Below are 22,304 nucleotides of genomic sequence, written 5' to 3' on the forward strand. Positions count from 1 at the left end.
TTGAAAAAAAAAATAATAAAAGAAATTTTTATAAATTTAGATCAGTATTTGTTGCCTATTAAGTTGTTTTAGCTCACTGTAGTTTTGCATTCTACTTTTAAGGTATGGGAAAGGAAAAGAGCTTGTTAAATAATAATTTCAAGAATCTGGTACGAGTCTTTAAGTTTTTCTTCTTTTGATTTTGTACAATCATAAATAATTTTTATAACTTTGTTTTATAGCTTTTATTTATAGCCTTGCATTTTGATTGTATATATATATATATATATATATATTTGATGATAATAGTGATATTGAATGAATTTAAGGAAAGTTCTATAAAAAATTATCAAAAAATTAAAATTTAAAATTATTTTTAAAAAAAATTGTACTCTTATTTCAATACATTTATAATAGATATAGTACATTTAGACAAGTTATATATCATCTACCTCCATCACTTTCATATAATTCATTTATTAGCACACCCAATACAATCTTCAGAAGTTATCTTTCTTAATAGATTCATCGATTAGTTTGCCAAGGTTGTGCCCAATAGTTAAAATACAACATATACTCCAAATTTGGCTTCATATTAGGGGTGCCAAAATAGTTTTTTCTCGGATCAGGTTCAGTTTCAAATCAAAATTAACCTGGCTTTAACTCGCCTGACTCGAACTCAACCCGATTTGATAAACGGGTTAGAAATCTGGATCCGAACACGACCAGACGCCAACTTGATCGGCATGACCCGACCAGCTAACCCAAGTGTGAATAGGCACGACGCATGAGCCGGTGGGCGCAATTCACAGAAAGGTGACGAGGCGAGCTCGATGCATGGGCATGTGTGTGAGCACAAATGACGTCACAACTGGACAAGCGTGCAAGTACATACGATAGAGCGAGCACAACAAAAGTTGGAACGATGGGACAAGTGCATTTTTGGGTTGACCTGAACCTGACCCGAAAGTACAATTGGGTCAAAATATAAAATCCGAACCTAACTCGTTTTCCAAACAGATTGACGTGTCAAAGGGCTTTTAAGTGGTACCTTCCATTGATTAATTGTAGATTTCTTTGCTTGTGATTGAAGTCTTACCATCATAAACAACCCCAGTGCTTAACCAACTAACCTTGATGTGGCAGGAACATGTTAATTAGATCAGCTAAGGGTGTGATCATCTTATCATTTTTTTACTAGTTGAGGGCATGATATGGTATTGATATATACAAGAAAATTTATCTAATTAAACATAAATCTCAATGAATCTTTGAATTTGAAACTGTTAGAATTAAATTTAAGATAATCTAAACTTCAATTTTGGATATTTGAACTGAATATCTTAACAAGGACATTCTAATGCACCAGAAGTGCTTATAAGAATCCAAATTAAATCAAATCAAGTACTTAAATTATAATAAAAAAATTTGTGACATTAATTGAATGATCAAATAATCTCTGAATTTTGCATGCTAATAATCAAATAAAGTGTTTTGATGAGAGGATCTAACGAGCATAAGATCACTCAATTCAAAGGTAATTAAAACATTTAAATATTGAAAATGTACTCTATAATTAAAAGAATTAACATTGGTCGCTCGATGGATTATTTTAAAATTTTGAAAACATTTATCAAAATATTATTCTAGAAAAATATACGTAGATCATATTCTCCATATGAAAAGGGACTAGAGTTTGGAGATAAACATGGACATGGAGTTGGAAAGGGCTTCACCCCATAATTGATGGTGTCACACTATCAATAAGTATCATTGATTGATTATTATTGTCTAACTATCATCATTTAGCTATAGGATCTTAACAACCATTGTTTGACTTTGATCTTATGACTATTGCAACATAATTATTGCATCATAGCAACGGTTTCAGAATGATTGTCTCCAAACGATTGATGTTAACACACTACCAATAAGTATCATGGCTAGATTATTATTGTCAAATCATTATCATTGGGCTATGGGATCTTGACAAATATTGCCTGACTATGATCTCCTGACTCACGCAACCTAATTATTGGGCCTTAACTATGGTCTCCTAATGATCATCACCAAACTACAATTTCATGATCGACCAAACTACAATTTCCTGATCGCCATTGCCTGTTATTGTGGTTTGGATATGGGCTCAAAACCCACCATCATCCGACTACAACCTCTCAATCACTATCATTTGACTATCATTACTTGATTACACCGATGTCATCTGAGTTCGTTGTCTACAGTCGACAACAATGTTGACAAGCCATCGCCTATAGGTCTGATGCATGTCGTTGTCTATAAAAGGTGATGCATGCCTTCCAAGCACACAAATAACTATAAGATTGATGCACACTATAAACATCAAAGCCAACACCAAAACTAACACCCACCAACTTTATGGCTTTTCAAACCAATAATATAAATGCATGTCATCATCAATATTGTCGAGCACACCATCATCAACAACTCTAACTAGCTAGCTCATAGTGTCAAAACTAATATTTACACGTGGGATTCTAGTTCTCTAATTTTTTATCTTTAAAAGAGAATAGGCAAACATGTCACAAATGATCTCTTGAAAATTACTCAAATACCTCAAGGTTCTTGTAACTTCCATCGTGAAATCCATTCTCCATTAGTTATATATACTATATTGTTTCAACGTATTCCCCAATTAGTGGAACTATATTATTTTTAACTTAAGAAATACACAAAAAGTGAGAATGTCACAACCCAGCTTAGGAGCCCAAAATATCACCATCAAAAAAGGATGTCAAACATAACAATTAAAATTAGCATATATTCTAAAAAATATTTCATAATATATGAACATATATATGTTTTTTAAAGAAGTTACCAAATTCATTAATCTTCAAATAAAAAAATAGCAACAATGTCACTGCACTCCCTCTTATGTAATTGAAGTCGCAACAATCTCATTTTTTCTTATTAAATTCATCTAGAAGTAGTGTTGCATCTTGGAATATTTGCTGCAGTACATAGTGATATAATTTAACATCTTAGCTTTGTATAAAGATCCAGCACACAAATAGATAATAGAGTATGATTATACTGTTTATAATAGATACCATATTTTTTTTACGTGGAAACCTCTGAAAAGGAGAAAAATCACAGGGCCTGGCTCAGTTTGAATGAATTCACAGGTGTTTGCAATTGATTACAAATGAGGCCCTTTCTTAGGAGGAAGGTCTTGGTTCAATGTAGCAAATATACATGATATAGAGTGTATTATATGATGGGAGTTGGAAGAATCAGTGTTGATATGTTCGTTTTGGCAGCAAGACCATAGTTAGAGATCGATGTATGACGAAAGGATTGTAGTCGAATGACAGTGATTGGATGGATTATAGTCGGGCAACGACGGTCAAAAGGACCGTAGTTAGGCGATGGTGGTGGTCAAACAACGATGGTCTGAAGGTTCATTGTTGGGCGACAGTGGTCGGAAGAACTGTAGTCGATGGGCGACAGAGGTTAGAAAGGACCGTAGTTGGTGATAATGGTTGGAAGGATTGTAATCGGCTGGCAAAGCAGGTCGAGAGGACCGTAGTTTGTGGTTAGAAAGATCGTAGTCATCGGGCGACGGTGGTCAGAAGGACCTTAGTCAGTGGGAGATGGAGTTCAAAATGACCGTAGTTGGCAATGGTGGTTGGAAGGACTGTCATCGGTGGGCAATGGAGGTTAAGAGGACCGTAGTCGATGAGCGATGATGGTCGGAAGGATTGTAGTCGGTGTGCGATAACGATAAAAAAGATAGTTGTCTAGCGACGGAGGTCGGAAGGATTGTAGCAACCTCCTTCAGCGGGCAACAGTGGTCAGAAAGATCATAGTCGGCCAACGGTTAAGGTCAGAAGGACCGTTATCTGGCTATGGAGGTCGGAAGGACCATTAACTGGTAACGGAGGCATGAAGAATCATAGACAACGGGCAATAATAATTAGAAAGATCGTTACCCGGTGATGGAGGTTGGAAGGACCGTAGTCAGCGGGGGATAGTGGTCAGAAAGATCATAATTGGTAGGAGACGGGGGATAGTGATATATCAAGTAGCTTATTTGGAAAAAATGATAATAAGGTTTGTTTGATACATGCACAAATGACTCTCTTACATTTTTTTTTCCTTTGTTGCTAAATTAGCAGACGAAGTGGAAATAATTGCGACTGCAAAGAAAAATGTTAAGACCCCAATGGTCCGAGGAAACTACGTTGATATTCAACTTTTTTTTTCTAAGATGCAGATCTTGATCTATTAGTTGAGAGTTTTGACTATCAATTAAGAGATTTTAGATTTGAGTTTTACATATATGATGTGTGTATGAATTTATCTTAATTGACTTAAATGTCCAAAAAAAAATCTTTCTAAGTGAAATCATTTCCTGAGAAGAATTGGACCTCTATTACCAACTCTTCTTTTACCAAGACTTCCATGCACGTGCCGCTCAGGTTTCTTATTTTCAAATACTCTAATTACAATTGACTATGGGAGTTAGTACTCACGTGCGTGATCAAGTTGAAGAGATGCAATTTAGCTTAGTTTAGGGTTGTAAATGAATCGACATTTTACTCATTCACTTGAATAAATGTGAACACTTTTATAAACACTTTAATTGATTGATACATCAATAATAACATCAGGTCTTTATCCCACTACATTGGGTCGTCAATAAGAATCATTTTTCTCTACTGCGTCTTATTAAGAGTAAAATTTTCATTTAAATCTGATGAAAACGATCACTTCTAATACATTTTAATCAAGTATTTTTAGACCTACCTCTGCCTTTCTTAATACAGGTCATAAAAAGATCGACATTTTATGTGACCAAACTATCTAAGACGGCTCTCTCTAATCTTCTATGCCAAATACTTTATTGATAAATGAACAAATTCGAACAGCTTGACATTTTAAAACTTCTCAATCACTATCATTTAACTATCATTACTTGATTACACTGATGCCATATAACTTCGTTGCCTACATTCGTCAACAATATTGATAAGCCATCGCCTATAAGTCTGATGCATGTCGTTGTCCATAAAAGGTGATTATAAGATTGATGCACACTATAGACATCAAAACCAACACCAAAACTGACACCCACAAACTTTATCACTTTTCACACCAATAACATAGATGCATTTCATCATCAATATTGTCAAGCACACCATCAACAACAACTCTAACTAGCTTCTAGTCTCAAAACTAATATTTACATGTGGGATTCTAGGTCTCCAATTTTTTATCTTTAAAAGAGAATAGACAAACATGTCACAAAAGATCTCTTTAAAATAACTCCAATACCTCAAGGTTCTTGTAACTTCCACCATGAAATCCTTTCTCCATCAGTTATATATACTATATTGTTTCAACATATTCCCCAATGAGTGGAACCGTATTATTTTTAACTTGTGAAATACATAGAAAGTGAGAATGTTACAACCTAGTTTGAGAGCCCACAATATCACGATCAAAATAGGATGTCAAACAAAAATTTAAAATTATCATATGTTCTAAAATATATATTTCATAATATATGAACTTCATAATATACGAACTTTTTTTTTTCTTAAAGAAGTTACCAAATTCATTAATGTTAAGATAAGAAAGTAGCAACATGTCACTGCACTCTCTCTTCTGTAATTGAAGTAGCAACAATCTCACTTTCTCTTATTAATTTCATCTTAAAGTAGTGGTGCATCCTAGAATATTCACGATGGTAGAGGGCGATGTAGATTTGCGTCTTAGCTTTGTAGGAAGATCCAACACACAAATATATAAGAAAGTATGATTATAGTGTTAATAATAAACACCATAATTTTTATGTGAAAATTTCCCCTGAAAAGGATAAAATCATGGGGCCTAACTCAGTTTGAAGGAATTCACTGGTGTTTGTAATTGATTACAAATGAGATCCTTCCTTAGGAGAAAAGTTTTAGCTCAATGTAGCAAATATACATCATATAGAGTGCATTATATGATAAGAGTTGGAATAATTAGTGTTGATATGTTTGTTTGAGCAGCAAGACCAAAGTTAGCGAGCAATGTTGGATGGAAGGGCCATAGTCGGATGATGGCGGTCGGAAGGACCGTAGTCAGGCGACGGAGGTCGAAAATACCGTAGTCAGGTGATGGTGGTCGGAAGGACCATAGTTGGGCGACAGTGGTCAGAAGGATCATAGTCGATAGGTGACTGAGGTTAGAAAGGATCTTAGTTGGTGATGGTGATTAGGCGGACTGTACTCGTTGGGAAACGGAGGTTGGAAGGATTGTAGTTAGTGATGGTGGTTTGAAAAGTCATAGTTGGTGGGCAATAGTGATCGGAAGGATCGTAGGTGACGGGCAACGCTGGTCGAAAGGACTATAATCAGTAGGAGATGGAGGTCAGAATGACAGTAGTTTGCAATGGTGGTTGGAAGGACTGTAATTGATAGGAGACGGAGGTCAAGAGGACCTTAGTTGGACGGTGGTGGTCGGAAGGATCGTAGTCGACGGACGACGCTGGTCGGAAGAACTTTAGTCGGTCAGGGATAACGATTAGGAAGATCATTATCTAGCGACATAAATCAGAAGGATCGAAGTCGGCGGGTGACAATGGTCACAAAGACCATAGTCGGCAGGCGACTCAAATCAGAAGGACCGTTGTCTGGCGACGAAGGTTAGAAGGACCATTCGCTAGCAACAATGGTCAGAAGAATCATATTCGATGGGAAACAATGATTAGAAAGATTTGTTTCTAGTAATGGAGGTCGGAAGGACTGTAGTCAGCTGGCGACAATAGTTAGAAAGACTATAGTCGGCAGACGACGGAGGTCAGAAGGACAATTATCTAGCGACGGAGGTCAGATTGATCTTTAGATGGCAAAGGAGGTCGGAAGAATTGTACTCGACAGGCTATGGTCGGGAAGAAACTCCGGCGTTGGTCGGTAGGTCATAGGCGAAAGTCTGGCAGTGGTCGGTGGCAAGTAAGCTCTCAAAATTTTCCCTTCTCTTCCTGATTTCCTTCCTCCCCTCCTCCTCCTCTCATGAGAAGAATGATGATTATTTATAGTTTTTTCAGAGTGGCATGACTTGTAAATATGAGGAGGATCAAAGTCAAGATTGCAGTGATTTGAATGGACGGTCGATATTGTTCCCTTTGATCGTGGACGATTTATTGATCATTTGAATGTCTTAATGATATTAGAATTCAACAATCTTGGCTCGTTGGATTTGTCTCATTGAGCCGCTCAATTTGACTATAAGTATGTTACGTTTGGTAATCCAAATTATGCTTTGAATCCTCAAAAAAATGCTTGAAGTCTTGATTTGGATCTATTCGGGCTTGGGTTGAGTCGAATTTGGTGTTGTTGGATTTATCTTTTCGAGATGTTCATTTCGACTATAAGTTTGCTAAAATCAAAGTTTGGATGGTCCCAAATTTAATTTCAAAAGTTTTCAACTCAATTTTCCTTGAGATTCGTGCCCGGTCAAGATAATTTTTTGATGATATATCAAGTAGCTTTTTTGAAAATATGATGATAGGTTTTGTTTGATACGTGCACATATGAGGACTCAATTACTTTTTTTTTTTTTGGCTAAATTAGCAGACAAAGTGGAAATAATTGCGACTTGCAAAGAAAAATGGTCGAAGCCCACTGGCCTGAGGAAACTAAGTTGATATTCAACACTTTTTTCTTTGACATAACTCATTTTGATATGTTAGTTAAGAGTTTTAGTTATCGACTCTTAATTGACCTAAGTATGAAATAAAATAAAAAAAATTATTTTCTAAGTGATATCATTTGCGCGCTGAGAAGAATGGACCTCTATCACCAACTCTTCTTCTACCAAGACTTCCATGCACATTCCTCTCAGGTTTCTTATTTTCAAATACATTGATTACAATTGACTATGGGAGTTAGTAATCACGTGCATGATCAAGTTGAAGATATGCTATTTAGCATAGGTTAGGGCTGTAAATGAATCGATACGCTCGACATGTTACTCGCATTCAATTTGATTATAATTTGATTGTATCATTTACTCGTTCACTTGAACAAATGTGAACATTTTTATAAATACTTGATTAATACAACAATAATAACATCAAGTCTTTATCCCACTATATTGGGTCGTCAATAAGAATCATTTTTCTCTACTGTGTCTTATTAAGAGTAAAATTTTCATTTAAATCTGATGAAAACGATCACTTCTAATACATTTTAATCAAGTATTTTTAGACCTACCTCTGCCTTTCTTAATACAGGTCATAAAAAGATCGACATTTTATGTGACCAAACTATCTAAGACGGCTCTCTCTAATCTTCTATGCCAAATACTTTATTGATAAATGAACAAATTCGAACAGCTTGACATTTTATTCATCTATTAACATGAACAAGCTTGTGAACAATCTTATTAAGTCGAAAGTTAAATTAAGGCTTAATAATACGCTTGTTTAAGATTCAATTATAAATTCATGAAATATACGATTATATGGGAGTCTTAACTTTTTTTTTTTTTAAATCTTAGAATGCTTTTGGTAATGAACACGAGCTACTTATTTATGCTTATTAAAATATTTCTTTTTAGACTTTTTACGGGCGGCGCAATATTTGCGTCTATTCTAGATTATGATTATATAAAATTTGATAAATACAAATTGATCAAGCATGTAGTTGTGCTTCACATTTTGAACGTTTTGAATTGGTGTTTCATTCCCATCCAAATGACATGACTTAAAGTAGGCCAGCTATAATAGATTTGAAGGAATTAGAAAAGTGGGAATGAAAATGAAAATGATAAAGAATTTTAAGTGAAATTACTTTTCACTCTCTAATATTTGGTTAATAATTGATGATTTTTTATTAATAAATATTTGAGTTTTAATTTTGTATAAGAAGAAGACATATATGTTACATTAATGGTTTTGATATTTTTATATATTTTTATTAGAATTAGGTAGAAAATTGCAATGAAAAATATTATATTTGCTAACTTTTTTGGTTAATCAAATTACCTATTTATTGAGGATTTGTTTGTAATAACTTACTAACTGCTTTGTTTTTAGACTGTAACTATAATTTCTATTTGACAACTTTTTTTTTTCGCCTACGAAAAATTTTTGAGCTAAGGTTTTGTTTATGATAACTTTCTTGCTGTTTCTAAAGTAGTTTTATAATACAAAAATTTCTAATTTTATAAATTTTGTACTAAAAAACTACTTTACAAAACATTAAAAAATTATCTAAAAAAAAACTTAAAATTATTTTTTATAACAACTTTCAAAAAATTACTTTCTACACAATAGCTTCACAATTGCCTTCATAAAAAAACCATTGTAATCTCCAATAGACCTTAAATTAGAATAAGATATGACGCTAGAAAAACTCATAGAAAGATGTCTAGAATAAGATAACTATGAAAGATTTGAAGAGCGACTGTTACTATTACTTTGAAAGCTATGAAAGATTTGAAGAGCTACTGTTACGATTACTACTTTTTAATCTTACGGTTAAGGCTTGGGAGAGACGAAGCAGAAGAGAGAGCCATGGATCTGGATAAGGAAGGGATGGAGATTGAGTTGCTTGGGCGGATCGGGTAGAGCCCGTCAACGCCGGACCTGGCGAGGCAAAGCTGAAAGGGGTTTGGGATGGGGATCGGAGATTTTGGATCAGGGGAAGCTTCGTGGTGGCGAGATTGCGACGTTGCGAGTTAAAGTTGCCGGAGGCCTGGGAATAGTGGAAGCCACAGCGGCAAATGGGGTCAAGATGGTGCCCTGTGAGATCATAAGAACAAAGAGATCATAAGGACAAAGGGAGAGATTATTCCGTGCGGTGTTCGGACCGTCTAGAAGCAAATTTAGATGTGTCACGTCGCCTAGATGTATCGGGCCCCGGGTGTTATGCCGCATCCGAATTCGCCTCCGAACAAATCCGAATGCCGCACGTAATAATTTTCCAAACAGAGGAACGATTACGATTAGGAGCATTTTAAAAATCAACCAAATCGATCAGTCCAACTAGAAATTAGTTCAACTAGATTGGTCACTTAACTAATCCGTTCAAATTATATAAAAATTAATTTAAATCTTATTTTTATTAAAATTAAATTAAAATTTATATAATATTATTTAAAATTTTCATATATTTTATCATGAGGTCATAAATTTTTATATAATTTTAAATTATATATATATATGATAGCATTATCATAGAAAGTATATCAAACAACAACAACATCAAGCCTTTATCCCACTACGTGGGGTCGGCTACATGAATCCTTTTTCTCCATTGTGTCCTATTAAAAGTCAAAATTCTCGTTTAAATCTAATAAAGAAAAGTCATTCCTAATATTTTCTAACCAAGTCTTTTTAGCTCTCCGTAACCTTTCTTAACATAAGTCAATCATAATACCTCTAAACTCTCTAATCGGTCATCATAAGGCCCCGCTTTTATTGTAACCAAACCATCTAAGGCGACTTTCTCTAATCTTATCTCTACTGGAGTACTCCAACCTTTCACGTATATTCTCATTTCGTATCCTATCTCTAAGGGTAAAAGCCACTCATCCACCTGAGCATCCTCATCTCTGCCACTTAACTTAGTATTTGCTTCTCTTTAAAGGTCAACATTCGTCAACCAATCAAGCATTGTCAGGTCACTACCTCTTATAGATTTCCCTTAAGTTTGAGGGTACATTTCTATCACATACAAGCCCGATGCATTCCTTCACTGTCAAGCCTATCCAATTTGAATTTCGTGCTGATAATATCCCGTCTATTTCCACTATCACTCTGAACAATAATCAAGATATCTAAAACGTGTAACTCTTATTAATGATTGATGCGCAAAGTCAAATACCCTCACTAGTGTTATTACTATAAAATTACACTCAAATATCGTTTTTAGATACTCAAGCGAGACCTTCAGACTCTAAGGTTGACCTCCATAATTCAAGTTTACCTCAACTCCCTCTCTAGTTTAAATCAACAAGAAAATATTCAATAGCTAATTAAGCATACACCCAAGATCATCCTTCTTCAAATGTCTAGTGAGACATCCCATGACTAAAGCAAAAAGATATGGGCTTAAGGCGATCCTTGATGTAACCAACCGGAATAGGGAAATATTGTGTCAAATCCACTTGTGTTTGAACACAATATAGCTACTGCATAATATCTTTAATGATTTGAATATAAGCATTATGTGACTCTTCTTTTCAAGACTCTCCATAGCATTCTTCTTAGAATTTATCATATGCTTTTTCTAAATCAATAATATCATATGTAGGTCATTCTTATTTTCTCTATATTTCTCCATCAAACCTCTTAATAAATGTATGACTTTCATAGTCGACCTACCCGGCATGAATCCAAATTGATTTTGAGAAACATTTATATCACGCCGCAACCTATGCTCCATAACTCACTCCCATAGTTTTAAAATATGACACATTAACTTATAGAAAGTATATCAAAACTAATTAAAATTTATTTTTAAAATAATATATTTTAATTGTATTTTATACATAATTTAAAATGAATATAATTTATCATAGAAATTAATTCAATAATTTTTCTACAATTTTTATGATCCTTAGCTCATTTTGATACATTGATTGAGAATATTAATTATTAGTTAAATTATTTTGAATTTAAATTTTATGCCTATAAAGTAGATAGGAGTTTATCTTAACTGGGCTAAATGTCCCAAAAAGGAAAAAAAAATCTGATACGTAATTTTAGAAAAAGGATATACTCGTTTCCACTAATACATTCAACCTTATCCCCTCGGATTCTCGAATATCGGATTCCTTCTCTTCTCTATATAATGCCCGATTTTCCAATCCGTCCTGAAGCCGAATACCGCTGCGCGCGTGAGAGCTGCATTTCTGGAAGTTCATTGTTCTTCTATGAAAGGCGTATAAATCAGAGGGTTAGGGCAGACACGGAGAGTGCTGGTGCAGTAATAGAGGGAGGTGAAGATCGAGCGTGAAGATTTGAAGAGAATGGTTTGTTTGGTTGCTCGGCAAGGAAGGGAGTTTCAGCGTTACAGCAGAAGCACTGGCGGCCGATTAGTTGTCGGGTAGGTTCCTTGAATGTCCCTCTTCTTCATCTCGAGACTCGAGCCATCTAATTTGTTCACGGTTTAATAATTGCTCTGAAATTTTCATTTATTTGATCGTGAGATGTTTGCATTGAGATATGCTTTCTGGATCTGTGGATTGCTCTTGCTCTTTTTCTGTTTTGGTGTGAAAATCTTTTTTATGTGATTGCATTGGTCTGATTTGACTTCTTTGCTCTTTTTATTAGTGAAATGATCTTTTATTTGGCATGCAGATGCATTCCGTATAAATTCAGCATAAACTGTCCAGATGATGATCTGATTCATGCTATGAAGGTTCTTGTCATCAGTTCTCAGAAAGGATATGGAATGATGTTTCCTAAGGTATAAATCATTGCTGTATATGTTGTTTTGAGTAGTGAAAGCAAATTGATTGATTGCTTTTGAGTGGAAATGCAAGCTAAACCTTTTGTTAGGCGAATCCACTTTAGATATATATATGCTCTGTAAAGGATTAAAATTTTCATGTTGCTTATTACTTTCCCTTTGTTCCTATTCCGGTAATTATTTCCGTCAGCATGCCCTATTTATGGTGGCAAGCAAACTTAATAAATGATAAACATAATAGAATGTGAAATTTTAGATGTCATATGAAAGTCAATGAGTGAATAAATTCAGATGAGTTACAAAGGATAATACAGAGAGACAAATGCATATATAGGAGAAAAAAATGTTTTATGATCAGTCTAGAAACTTCTAATGATACTTATATATGCCTATGGATCATCAGGAATAAAAAGAAAAACCATTCGAGCATTTAAAGTACCTCAAGGTTGCCATTCTGATTCTTTATCTATATCTTGTTGGCCTCTGTTTCCTTCTAGTTTCTATTGACTCGGCAGCATTATTCATCATTGAAGAAGTCTTAGCATCATTGAAAAATCATGGAAGTTCAGTTCTTAATGTTTCACTCAAATAAATCATTTGCAGTCTTAAGAACCTAAATTATATCAATGTTGAGTAGGTGTATGGAAAGCAATATGCTTAGGGCATTTTTGCCAGATTTGTTGTGCCATCATCATTTGCTTGCTTGTTTGTTTTAGGGATAGTTCTTCTATTGGGTAGCTTTAACTTAGCGACTAACTTAGGCTTCGTTTGGGAAGGCTTTTTTGGGTTCTTCTATTGGGTAGTTTTAAAAAACTGCTTTAAGAAGCAACAAAAAAGCCGTCCTAAATGAAGCCTTACTCACTTGGTCATAATTAATTTTGTATTAACTAGAAATTGTGACCTAAATTATATTGGGCTTGGGCTAAAAAGTTTGCAGTGACATATGTGTTGCAACATAAATAATGAAATTTTTTTTTAGGGTTCTATGGTGGTAGTGGAGGAATTGGCTAATAGGTTCAATCCTAGAGCTCAGCATTAATCAAGCTGGGAGTATGGTAGTGGCAGCCCTCATGGAATGGGCACTTATTATTTTTTCGCAAGCGCGCGAGCACACACATATATACGCGCGTGTGCACGCACACATGTTATTAGTGTTTTTTAGGGCATAATTACATGAGCCATCACTCTTCATTATGGTTGTTTTTCATCGATAAAATGAATTCTGTCTCCTCTCCACATGATTTTCTACCCATCTAGGATTTTGTATGCAAATATGTGCATTTTTTAATTTGTGTTTTGTTGTCCATTCTTAGTTTTTATTGTTTTGCTAATTTTGTTACTTTTTTTTTTAATAATATTGGCATGGTGTATGAGTGTATCCTCTTTAGTGAAAAAAAAAAGTATAGACTTGCCAGACTTATGGTACATTTTTTTAGGGGATTTACATACATACCACTCTATACCATTCTATTTACATATCTAATACCTAAAATTTTAATATTACATACATATCACCCATAGTTCACTTTCATATCAAATATGATTGGTAAAAATGAAATATATGAGTGGCAGAAATGAAATATGGATGACATGCTTGATATTAAAATAATGTATGATGGAATGTATATAATATTAAAGTTTTGAATATTAAATATATAAATAGGATGGTACAGAGTGGTATGATATAGCTAACTTCTACAGCAGCAAAATAAGAAGACATTGGAGAAAACTGATCATTCATTTCTCCTAAGCAGGGTGGTTGGGAAAGTGACGAGACTTTAAAACAAGCAGCATATCGAGAGGCTTTGGAGGAAGCTGGTGTGCAGGGAAATCTAGAGGTATGGATACAAGCAAAAATTATCAAGGTTTCTTTCATCATATGTGAATATTAGTTATAGCAAAACTGTTCTATACGATCACAGCTAAGGCTAGGCAAGTGGAGGCACAAAAGCGGTGCACATTCTGTAGTTAAAGAGAGCGTCATGTTCCCTTTGAATGTAACTGAAGAGTTGCTTCACTGGCCTGAAATGGGTGTTCGGCAACGCAGATGGGTCAGTTCAAATTCTGATATTGCGTTATCAACCTAATTAACTTACCATTCTTTGAATTGAGTCCATATCTTCTGATTTCTGATGTTGTGGATGCAAAATTAGGTTTCAGTGGCAGAAGCAATGGAAGGATGCAAACATCAATGGATGAGAGAGGCTTTGGACAGATTAGTAAGGAGGCTCTCCTGCTCACTTCACCTCAAGTCTGCTTCTGTAGCACGAAACCCTTTTGTCGAGGATTAATTATTATGTGCGGAAACCGGACAGAGCACATCACATCACCTCTTCGTTGTGTACTGCTGTTGTATACCTGCTGTATACTAGGTGACGTGGTGTGCTCTGATTCGTCTCCGGACACAGAGCTACGTCCGTTGTCGCCGCTCTGTGGAGGCTATTGCTGAACTGGAACTTTTCTATATGTACATAGATAGGTTCTAAATGTCACGCTGCAGATAATTTGCTAGAGAGAGAAAAAACTAAATTGGCATTTCTAAAAATTTGTTTTTTTAGGGGTGTACAGTAATCGGGATTTCAGCTAATGGACATAAAATAAATATTGACCCAAACCTACAAATTTCAATAGGTTCGGCTCAATTGAAAGAATAAATGTTCCATTTTTTGTTATGAAAAATTTTCTTATTCTAATTCTGTTTGATTGGTTTCAGTTTATAATTAAATGAAATTATAATTTCATTATAAAAAAATAAAACAATAAAAAATCTGCCCGAAGTAGAAGCACACTCATATTATGATTAGTTTTACACTTACATTCTAAAAGCCTCCAGCAACTCATTATGAGCATGGCTTATGGAACTTATTTAATGAGTAACATATTGAGCTTTAAGCTGAGATTTTAATTGAATGAACTATGAAATAAAAATATATTTAATGAGCATAAAAGTGACTTTGTATTTATAAGCAAAAATAATTTAATATAGAAAAGAATAAGGCTTCCACACCATCATATATTAAATAAACTTATAATCAATTCATAAATGAGCGTATTATCTAGCATTAATCGAGCTTATTAATGAGTTTTTTTCTTGAACCTTAGAAGTTATTATTCATGGTTATATATATTTTTGAGCTTATAATGATATTATTCATGAGCATTAAATAATTTTATATAAATAAATAGTAAACCAAGCTGTTTAAGCTTGCTCATTATCAATCAATTATTCATAAAAATATTATAGCTTATTCAAATAATTAAATGGGAATTGGGTTGCAGGCCAGCTGGTCGACAGAAAAAAATTCCTCCCGATCTCCGTCGAATCCTCTAATATGTCAAAAATAAATAAATAAATAAACGGTCGGAATCGGGTTTTAACTAGGGCTGCAAGAGAACCAAACGTTCGACGAGCTACTCGTTGTTCGATTCAATTAAAACTCGTTTGTGATCGTTTAATTAACTAAACAAACAAACTTAAACAATATTTTAAATATTCGATTCTTAAATAAACAAACTTGAACACTGATGTGTTTGGCTCATTTATGTTCACGAACATCATTTGAAGTTCGTGAACAAGCTCGACATTAAACTCGATACGAAGCTCGATTCGTGTTCGATTTTGAATTCGTGAATAAGCTCAATAAAAATAATTAATATTTCACTATAGAATTAATAAATATAAATAATCATTGTCTTTGTTACATAGACAATTGCTTTATTATAAAAGTGTTTGTTCATAGATATGTTCATGAACGTATTTGTTTGATAGTTAAAAAAAATTCGTTTAATATGTTCGCGAACAAGCTCGACAAGCACTAAACGAACGAACATGAACTGAACATAAACCGAACATGAACACTCATTAATTTAAATGAACCAAACATGAACACAAATAATAAAGCTTGAACAAACATGAACCAAACTTGAACAAGCTGATATTAAATGAACATAAACATGAACACTCACATACTCGGCTCGGCTTGATTCATTTGCAGCCCTAGTTTTAACTAAGCTGAGCAACTAGTTGTATGGTTCAATTAAAGCTTAAACTCAAATAAAAGATGACTTGAATTCGACTTGACTCATTTAAATCCCAACCGTGAACACAAGTTTAGTGAAGGGAATGAGATGAAAAGCACAGAAAAGGTTCACAATGTAGCACTTGAAATTTGTTGAAGATGAAGGTCATTCAAACAGAGAAACCAGAGCTAAAATTCAAGAGAATAATATATTCTGGAGAAATTATTCTGTGCGGACGCCGAACGCCGTCCAAAGATTAACCATATTGCGTCACGTCATTCCTTACTTGGTATTGCTCGATACCGCTCGGTACTTGACTCGATACTGTTGACGTGACACATTCTTGTTGGTCTTAGAGCAATAAACTAGGTTCAGCATCCTCATAAAAAATTTCTCTAAATTATGATTCATATATTCAATATATAAAATTTCATCATATTTCTTTAAATAAAATATAGCAGATATATTTATTCAAATAGTTTCTTCATTCAATTCCTTCATTTCTTCACTAACCTCGCATTTTCATTCATAGCGGCGGCTAACTTCTTCTGATTCTGTAATAATGTCGCACTCGTTCTTCTCCTCTCTAAACCGAGCTCTTTTCTGTCTCCGCCGCCTCTCGCACTCCCTTTCTTCATCGAGCTCCACAGCCGCCAACAGTCGCAGACTCAATTTTCTCCAGCAGGAGGTTCAAGACCTCGAACCCTTGAAACGCGTCGCTGCTCCCTCTACGGAAAGAACAAGGATTCCTGAGGGGGAAGAGGAGAAGGCGAGATCGGTGGAGATTTCCCATCCATGGCCGGAGTGGTTGGAACTCATGGATCACCTCCTTAAAAGAGGCTATTTGGATCGTGAGACGCTCCACTCTTCTTTTTCGCACTGCTGTTCTTCGAAGTACTCAAACCTGATACGAACAGCCTGCCTCAATTTCGCGAGGGAGAATGCCGAGCTGATAAGGTGAGCGGTGATGAGACTTCTTGAGAATGGTAGACAAACTGTTTGTTGATATGCTTGAGAAAACAACTAATTTTCAGAAATTGCAGACCGTGAAGGAAGAATCGAACAAGGATTGGTTTTTATTCTTTCTTTTATCGCCATGGGTCTGACTTCTTGTTCTACATTATGTGAATTGGATTTTGCAATTGCCATAGTTATTTTTCGTGGCTGCAGTTGTTCTCTGTAATTTTGCTACACATCTATCTTAACATCCTCATTTCAGTCACCCTCACTTACATAAATGAATTTCTTACAGCCAGACATTCAAATATTTGGTTATGCAATCATACTGATTCTATTGTTCTTATACAATGGAGGATCTTCCATCTACTGCAATCTCATTCTACCTAATTTGACTTCATTTATTTCAGATATCTTTCCAGGAAAGACATTAGGATAATTGTTGGATCTGGATGCCCAGGTTTAGACAGAAAAGTTGTCAATTCAGGAAAACGACTAAGGGCTTATGTTGGTACTAATGAAGGAGAGGTTTGTTGAAAAGAATTCGCCAAAAATTCTTCAATACTAATCGTGGTACTAATTTCTTATATATATTTTTAATGATGACCAATATTTCCCAACATATATAGGTGTGCAGCTCATGTAAAGTAAGGGGGAACTGTGAGAGGGCATATGTGAAGCCCAACGAGGATGAAGATGGAAGAACCTTGGATGTTATGCGCATCTTGTTGACATATGGAATTGATGCTGCGACTGCATCAGTAGAAAAAAGGCCAAGCCTTAGCCAAGCTGTAAACGAATCTACAAGAAAGTTGTTGAATGATATAGTGGATCTAAGCATCAAGGGTTATGGCTCCATTCCAGAAGACAGGAGACATCGGATGGCTTCTTTACATGGGATGGAGAAATCTCAAAGCAGCATCCCAATGAAGCAGGGTGACTGGATTTGCCCCAAGTATCCCTTTAATGCCAAATATAATTGCTACTATCATTTTTTGTTGTTAATAATCATCACTTGCTTCTTATTGTAGATGCAAATTTTTGAACTTTGCTAAGAACATTAAATGCTTGCGCTGTGATGGATTATTTAAAGAAAGGCTTGCCAAACTACGCGAAGATGGAGAGAATCTTCCTCTTAAGAAAGGAGATTGGATCTGTGAAAAGTAAGTTGAACACTAAGGTTGTTTAAGAAAATTTGACTAATCATCAATTCACCCTCTTTCATGTATCTGTTAATCTCATAGGTGCAATTTCTTGAACTTTGCCAAGAATGCCAAATGCTTGCAGTGTAATGAAAAGCCAACTAATCGCCTGCTGAATCCAGGGGAATGGGAATGTGCATCGTAAGTTATTGATAAGTTAGTGATCAGGAGTTATATTGCTCCATTTTTTCAGTACTTTTTTTTTGTCTTCTTCCACACATTTTCTGAAATGTTCTACTTATCATCATATGTCAAACATCATAATAATATATGCGTCGTCAAGGGCGGATCTATCTTAAGGCCGTGAGGCAAGGGGGCAATTGCCACCCTCACCCCTAAAAAAATAAAAAAAATTTCTTATTATATGATTCTTTAGGTGATTTGTCCCCCTCAATATATCATTTAGTCTTTATTACAAGGGTTTTTAGACAATTGCCCCCCCTCCCCCCTAAAATTTTTACAATACTATGGTCTTTAGGCAATTGCCCCAACATAATTAAACACATTGTGTAGAGATGTTATTGTTATAAGAGAACGATAAACCAAATACAAAGAGAAATAGTAAAGAGAATCCAAAAATATCCTTACAACCAAAATTTGTAAGAGAACGATGAACGGTCAAACCCCCCGTCAAGGGGTGCTGCCCCCTTGGACCCCTGATTTATCTGTGAAACATACAACGATGAATAAATAGGAGTCAAGAGGCAACGCCCTTGGAATAAATTTAGATTGTACGGATATTTATGAAAAAAAAAAAAACTCTACACTTTTACTTATAAGTTTGTCTCCCTTGAAAATTAAGGCAGGATCCGTCCCTGCATCATCTTGCAAGTTGATTCTACTTCAAATGCAGCAGTAGTATAGGTGTGCCATAAAAAATTTGGTTCCTTGTGTATCATGGAAGGATAGGTTTTAAGATTTAGAAATTTATGTATAGTTTGTGAGGTAACTGAGGTAAAGGCCTCTTTGCTCGAGATTCAGTTTAACAATAAAATCATGAATCATTCTCAAATGTTTGTCGTAACATTTTGTGCCAAACCAAAAATCTATAAATGGATTCATAGTACTCTAATTCTACTTCTAATCCTTCGTGTGAACTACTAGCAGGTTGAGACATCTGGTAAGAATGACACCACCTATACATTGTTTTTCTGTTTTGCAGGTGCAACTACATCAATTTTCGTAAAAACTACTATTGTCTGAAGTGTGGCTGGAAAAGACCCAAGGTATCATATACTGAAGAGGGTGCTGTCCATTCCCATACAAACAGTAAAGATCAACATAATAAACCTTCTGAAACAACATTTCAACATTTCCTGCATAAGAACAGCCACCTAAAAGAATCTAGCTCAGACTTTCAGAGCTTTCCCAAGTATACATTTTGTGAAAATAATGACATTGATGAAGAACCTGACACTCATGAACTGAAAAACACTACAGAATTTCATGAATTTCCAATTGTTGGAGGTAATAGTGCTATATCTACTGATCCCTTAACGAGAGAGAGATGGAAGGAGGAAATGAGGAACAAAGGGGTAGTAGAACGACCAAGTTCTGGAAAGCATGATCATGAAGCATTATCTTCTTCCACTCTCAAAATTATGGCCTCAAATGAATCAAGTGATGAAGATGATATAGCTGGGTGGTTTAGGGAGTAAGATGGAGCAGGACATGTTGCCATGAATTAAGAAGCTTGTATGGTAAACTTGTATGGATTAGTGAGATGAGCTATCTTCTGTAAATTTTCTTTTGTAAGAACAGAGAAATCATAATGATATTGTTTAATGGCATATTTATTACATCCTTTGTGAGGAAGATGGTGCACATAGTATTTGATTGTCATTCTTTTAGGACATGAAAAACTTCGAGATGAAAAATATAATTTACCATAAAAACTTAAAAAGTGAAACAGTGGGGAAGAAATAATTATTTAAGTAATTATGGCATAATTAAAGTTTAATGAAGGATGTAATTCACTACTTAGAAATAATGATATCTTAAAAAAGTAAGACTCTAAGCTATACAAATGTAGTTAATAAAAATAAAAGTGAAAATATTATAACATTATAATGATAATTTTAAATTTTTTATTAATTCAAATTTGATTAGTTTTCTATATCAATATTATTATGACTCGTATGGAGTTTTGGTTTATGAATTGTCAAAGTGTTTAATTGATCTCAAGAAAGGGAGTATTTAGATAATAAGATGGTCCCTTATTAAATTTAACAATAAAGAGAACCTCACTTGTTAAGACAACTAATTATGACTTCGTTCGGGACGGCTTTCTTGCTGCTTCTCAAAGAAATTTTTTAGTACCAAAATTTAAACTAAAAAACTGCTTTAAGAAGCAGTAAAAAATCCATCCCAAACGGAGCTAATGCCTTCATAGTTATTTATTCTTTTTGAATACTCATTAAATACATTTTAACAAATTGCTTATTTAGTTTGAATGCCTACATATAATTTTATAAATAATTTTCTAGGAGCAATCTTAAATATTTAAATGAGGTAAACTCTTTCTATTCAAGATATTTATTTTAATTGTCTTGTTGTTTGTATATGAGATGAATGGCTTTTGCATGACACATTATATTAATATGTATGCAGTTGCATAGGGGATTTACATACATAACACTTAAAATTATATGATTTACATATTAAATATCTAAATTTGAGTATTTACATATATAACCCTTAAAATTTTAAATGACACCAACAATAATAGTCTCCTTTCCCTCACCATTATGTCCCTTCATTAAAGGCAAGAGAGGTCTTCTCTTTGGGCAAATTATTAGGTCCGGTCATCGGACCTAAAATAGGTCCAGACATCCAATTAAAACTTGCCACGTGGACTACGCTTTGATTGCACTTTTTGACTGTGCTTTAGGTGCGCTTTGACTGCGCTTTACCTGTGCTTTAACTGCGCTTTTGACGTGTTTGACTTAAAATTATGCGGACACGTGTACATTCCACATGTCAATATTTTATTTATGTTCGGACCTATCTATACGCTGGTGATCGGACCTAATAATTTCCCTTCTCTTTGACATCAACGAGTTCGTTAACTCTGGTAATGAGGTATTGTTTTATATGAATAATAAAATTTAGATATCAAATTTATAAATCTTATATTTTTAAGTTCTATTTATGTAAATGTCAATTTAAAATAAATATGACTGCTTCTAAAATTCTTGCCCATAAGGGTTATTAGGTCAGGGAGCCTGATGTAGCTCTACGTCCGGTAGCCAATAATATGTCGCCACGTGCTCTTACCCTTTACCGCGCGGCCCGACGACCCGACTCGGACCGGAATCCGAGATTACTATGTTCGCGTATTGCTCGGTATTGGCTCGGTATTGCTAGGTATTACTCGGTATTGCTAGATATTGCTTGGGAATAATGAGAAATACCGCTCTAAGAAGACCAATACCGAGCAATACCGAGTAATACCAAAAAGAACTCGGTATTGCTAGGTATTGGTCTTCACAGAATGGTATTTTTCATTTTTGTCGAGCAAAATCGACCAATACCGAGCAATACGCAAACTCCCGGGTTCGTTCGGGGTCGGGTTGTCGGGCCGCGCGGTAAATAATGAAAATACGTGACGCATCTTTATTGCTCACCGAATGTAGAGCTTCGACAGGTACCTGACCTAATAATTTTTACTAAAATAGGCTCTTCTCACATGACATCAGAA

General features: G+C 34.8%; 3 protein-coding genes across 4 annotated transcripts in view; 2 read left to right on the forward strand and 1 right to left on the reverse strand.

Moving 5' to 3' along the window:
• The window catches only part of LOC114580022 (translation initiation factor IF-2-like), a 16,123-nt gene extending 4,246 nt beyond the window's left edge, over positions 1–11,877 (reverse strand). Inside the window, exons 1-3 of the mRNA XM_028696407.1 lie at positions 11,749–11,877; positions 10,687–10,768; positions 9,486–9,751 (exon numbers count right to left, since the gene is read on the reverse strand). Coding sequence (XP_028552240.1) covers positions 9,486–9,751; positions 10,687–10,768; positions 11,749–11,877 — 477 coding nt within the window. The remainder of the gene's footprint in view (positions 1–9,485; positions 9,752–10,686; positions 10,769–11,748) is intronic.
• On the forward strand, positions 11,786–15,076 carry LOC110093276 (nudix hydrolase 17, mitochondrial-like). Of its 2 annotated transcripts, none has more exons than XM_020818114.2 (5): positions 11,786–12,059; positions 12,314–12,422; positions 14,180–14,263; positions 14,348–14,476; positions 14,586–15,076. In XM_020818114.2, exons 1-5 carry the CDS (start codon positions 11,983–11,985, stop codon positions 14,622–14,624), a joined length of 438 nt encoding a protein of 145 aa, XP_020673773.1. In that variant the 5' UTR covers positions 11,786–11,982; the 3' UTR covers positions 14,625–15,076. The 2 variants fall into 2 exon arrangements, with proteins under 2 accessions (XP_020673773.1, XP_020673772.1); XM_020818113.2 differs by having other exon boundaries at positions 11,789–12,059; positions 14,579–15,076.
• Positions 15,077–16,935: 1,859 nt separating this feature from the next.
• Positions 16,936–20,403, forward strand: LOC110093315 (zinc finger protein VAR3, chloroplastic). Its single transcript, XM_020818160.2, has 6 exons — positions 16,936–17,402; positions 17,813–17,930; positions 18,032–18,357; positions 18,434–18,565; positions 18,647–18,745; positions 19,767–20,403. Exons 1-6 carry the CDS (start codon positions 17,008–17,010, stop codon positions 20,260–20,262), a joined length of 1,566 nt encoding a protein of 521 aa, XP_020673819.1. The 5' UTR covers positions 16,936–17,007; the 3' UTR covers positions 20,263–20,403.
• The last annotated feature ends 1,901 nt before the right edge of the window (positions 20,404–22,304 follow it).

Source organism: Dendrobium catenatum, unplaced genomic scaffold (genome assembly GCF_001605985.2).
Source record: "Dendrobium catenatum unplaced genomic scaffold, ASM160598v2 fragScaff_scaffold_743, whole genome shotgun sequence".
Classification (NCBI taxonomy): Eukaryota; Viridiplantae; Streptophyta; class Magnoliopsida; order Asparagales; family Orchidaceae; genus Dendrobium; species Dendrobium catenatum.

Coding starts and splice junctions, on each gene's coding strand:
- LOC110093276 (XM_020818113.2), top strand. CDS start 11,983: ATGGTTTGTTTGGTTGCTCGGCAAGGAAGGGAGTTTCAGCGTTACAGC. Junction 14,264..14,347: donor GTGTGCAGGGAAATCTAGAG/GTATGGATACAA, acceptor ATACGATCACAG/CTAAGGCTAGGCAAGTGGAG. Junction 14,477..14,578: donor GTGTTCGGCAACGCAGATGG/GTCAGTTCAAAT, acceptor ATGCAAAATTAG/GTTTCAGTGGCAGAAGCAAT.
- LOC110093315 (XM_020818160.2), top strand. CDS start 17,008: ATGTCGCACTCGTTCTTCTCCTCTCTAAACCGAGCTCTTTTCTGTCTC. Junction 17,403..17,812: donor GAGAATGCCGAGCTGATAAG/GTGAGCGGTGAT, acceptor CATTTATTTCAG/ATATCTTTCCAGGAAAGACA. Junction 18,746..19,766: donor GGGGAATGGGAATGTGCATC/GTAAGTTATTGA, acceptor TCTGTTTTGCAG/GTGCAACTACATCAATTTTC.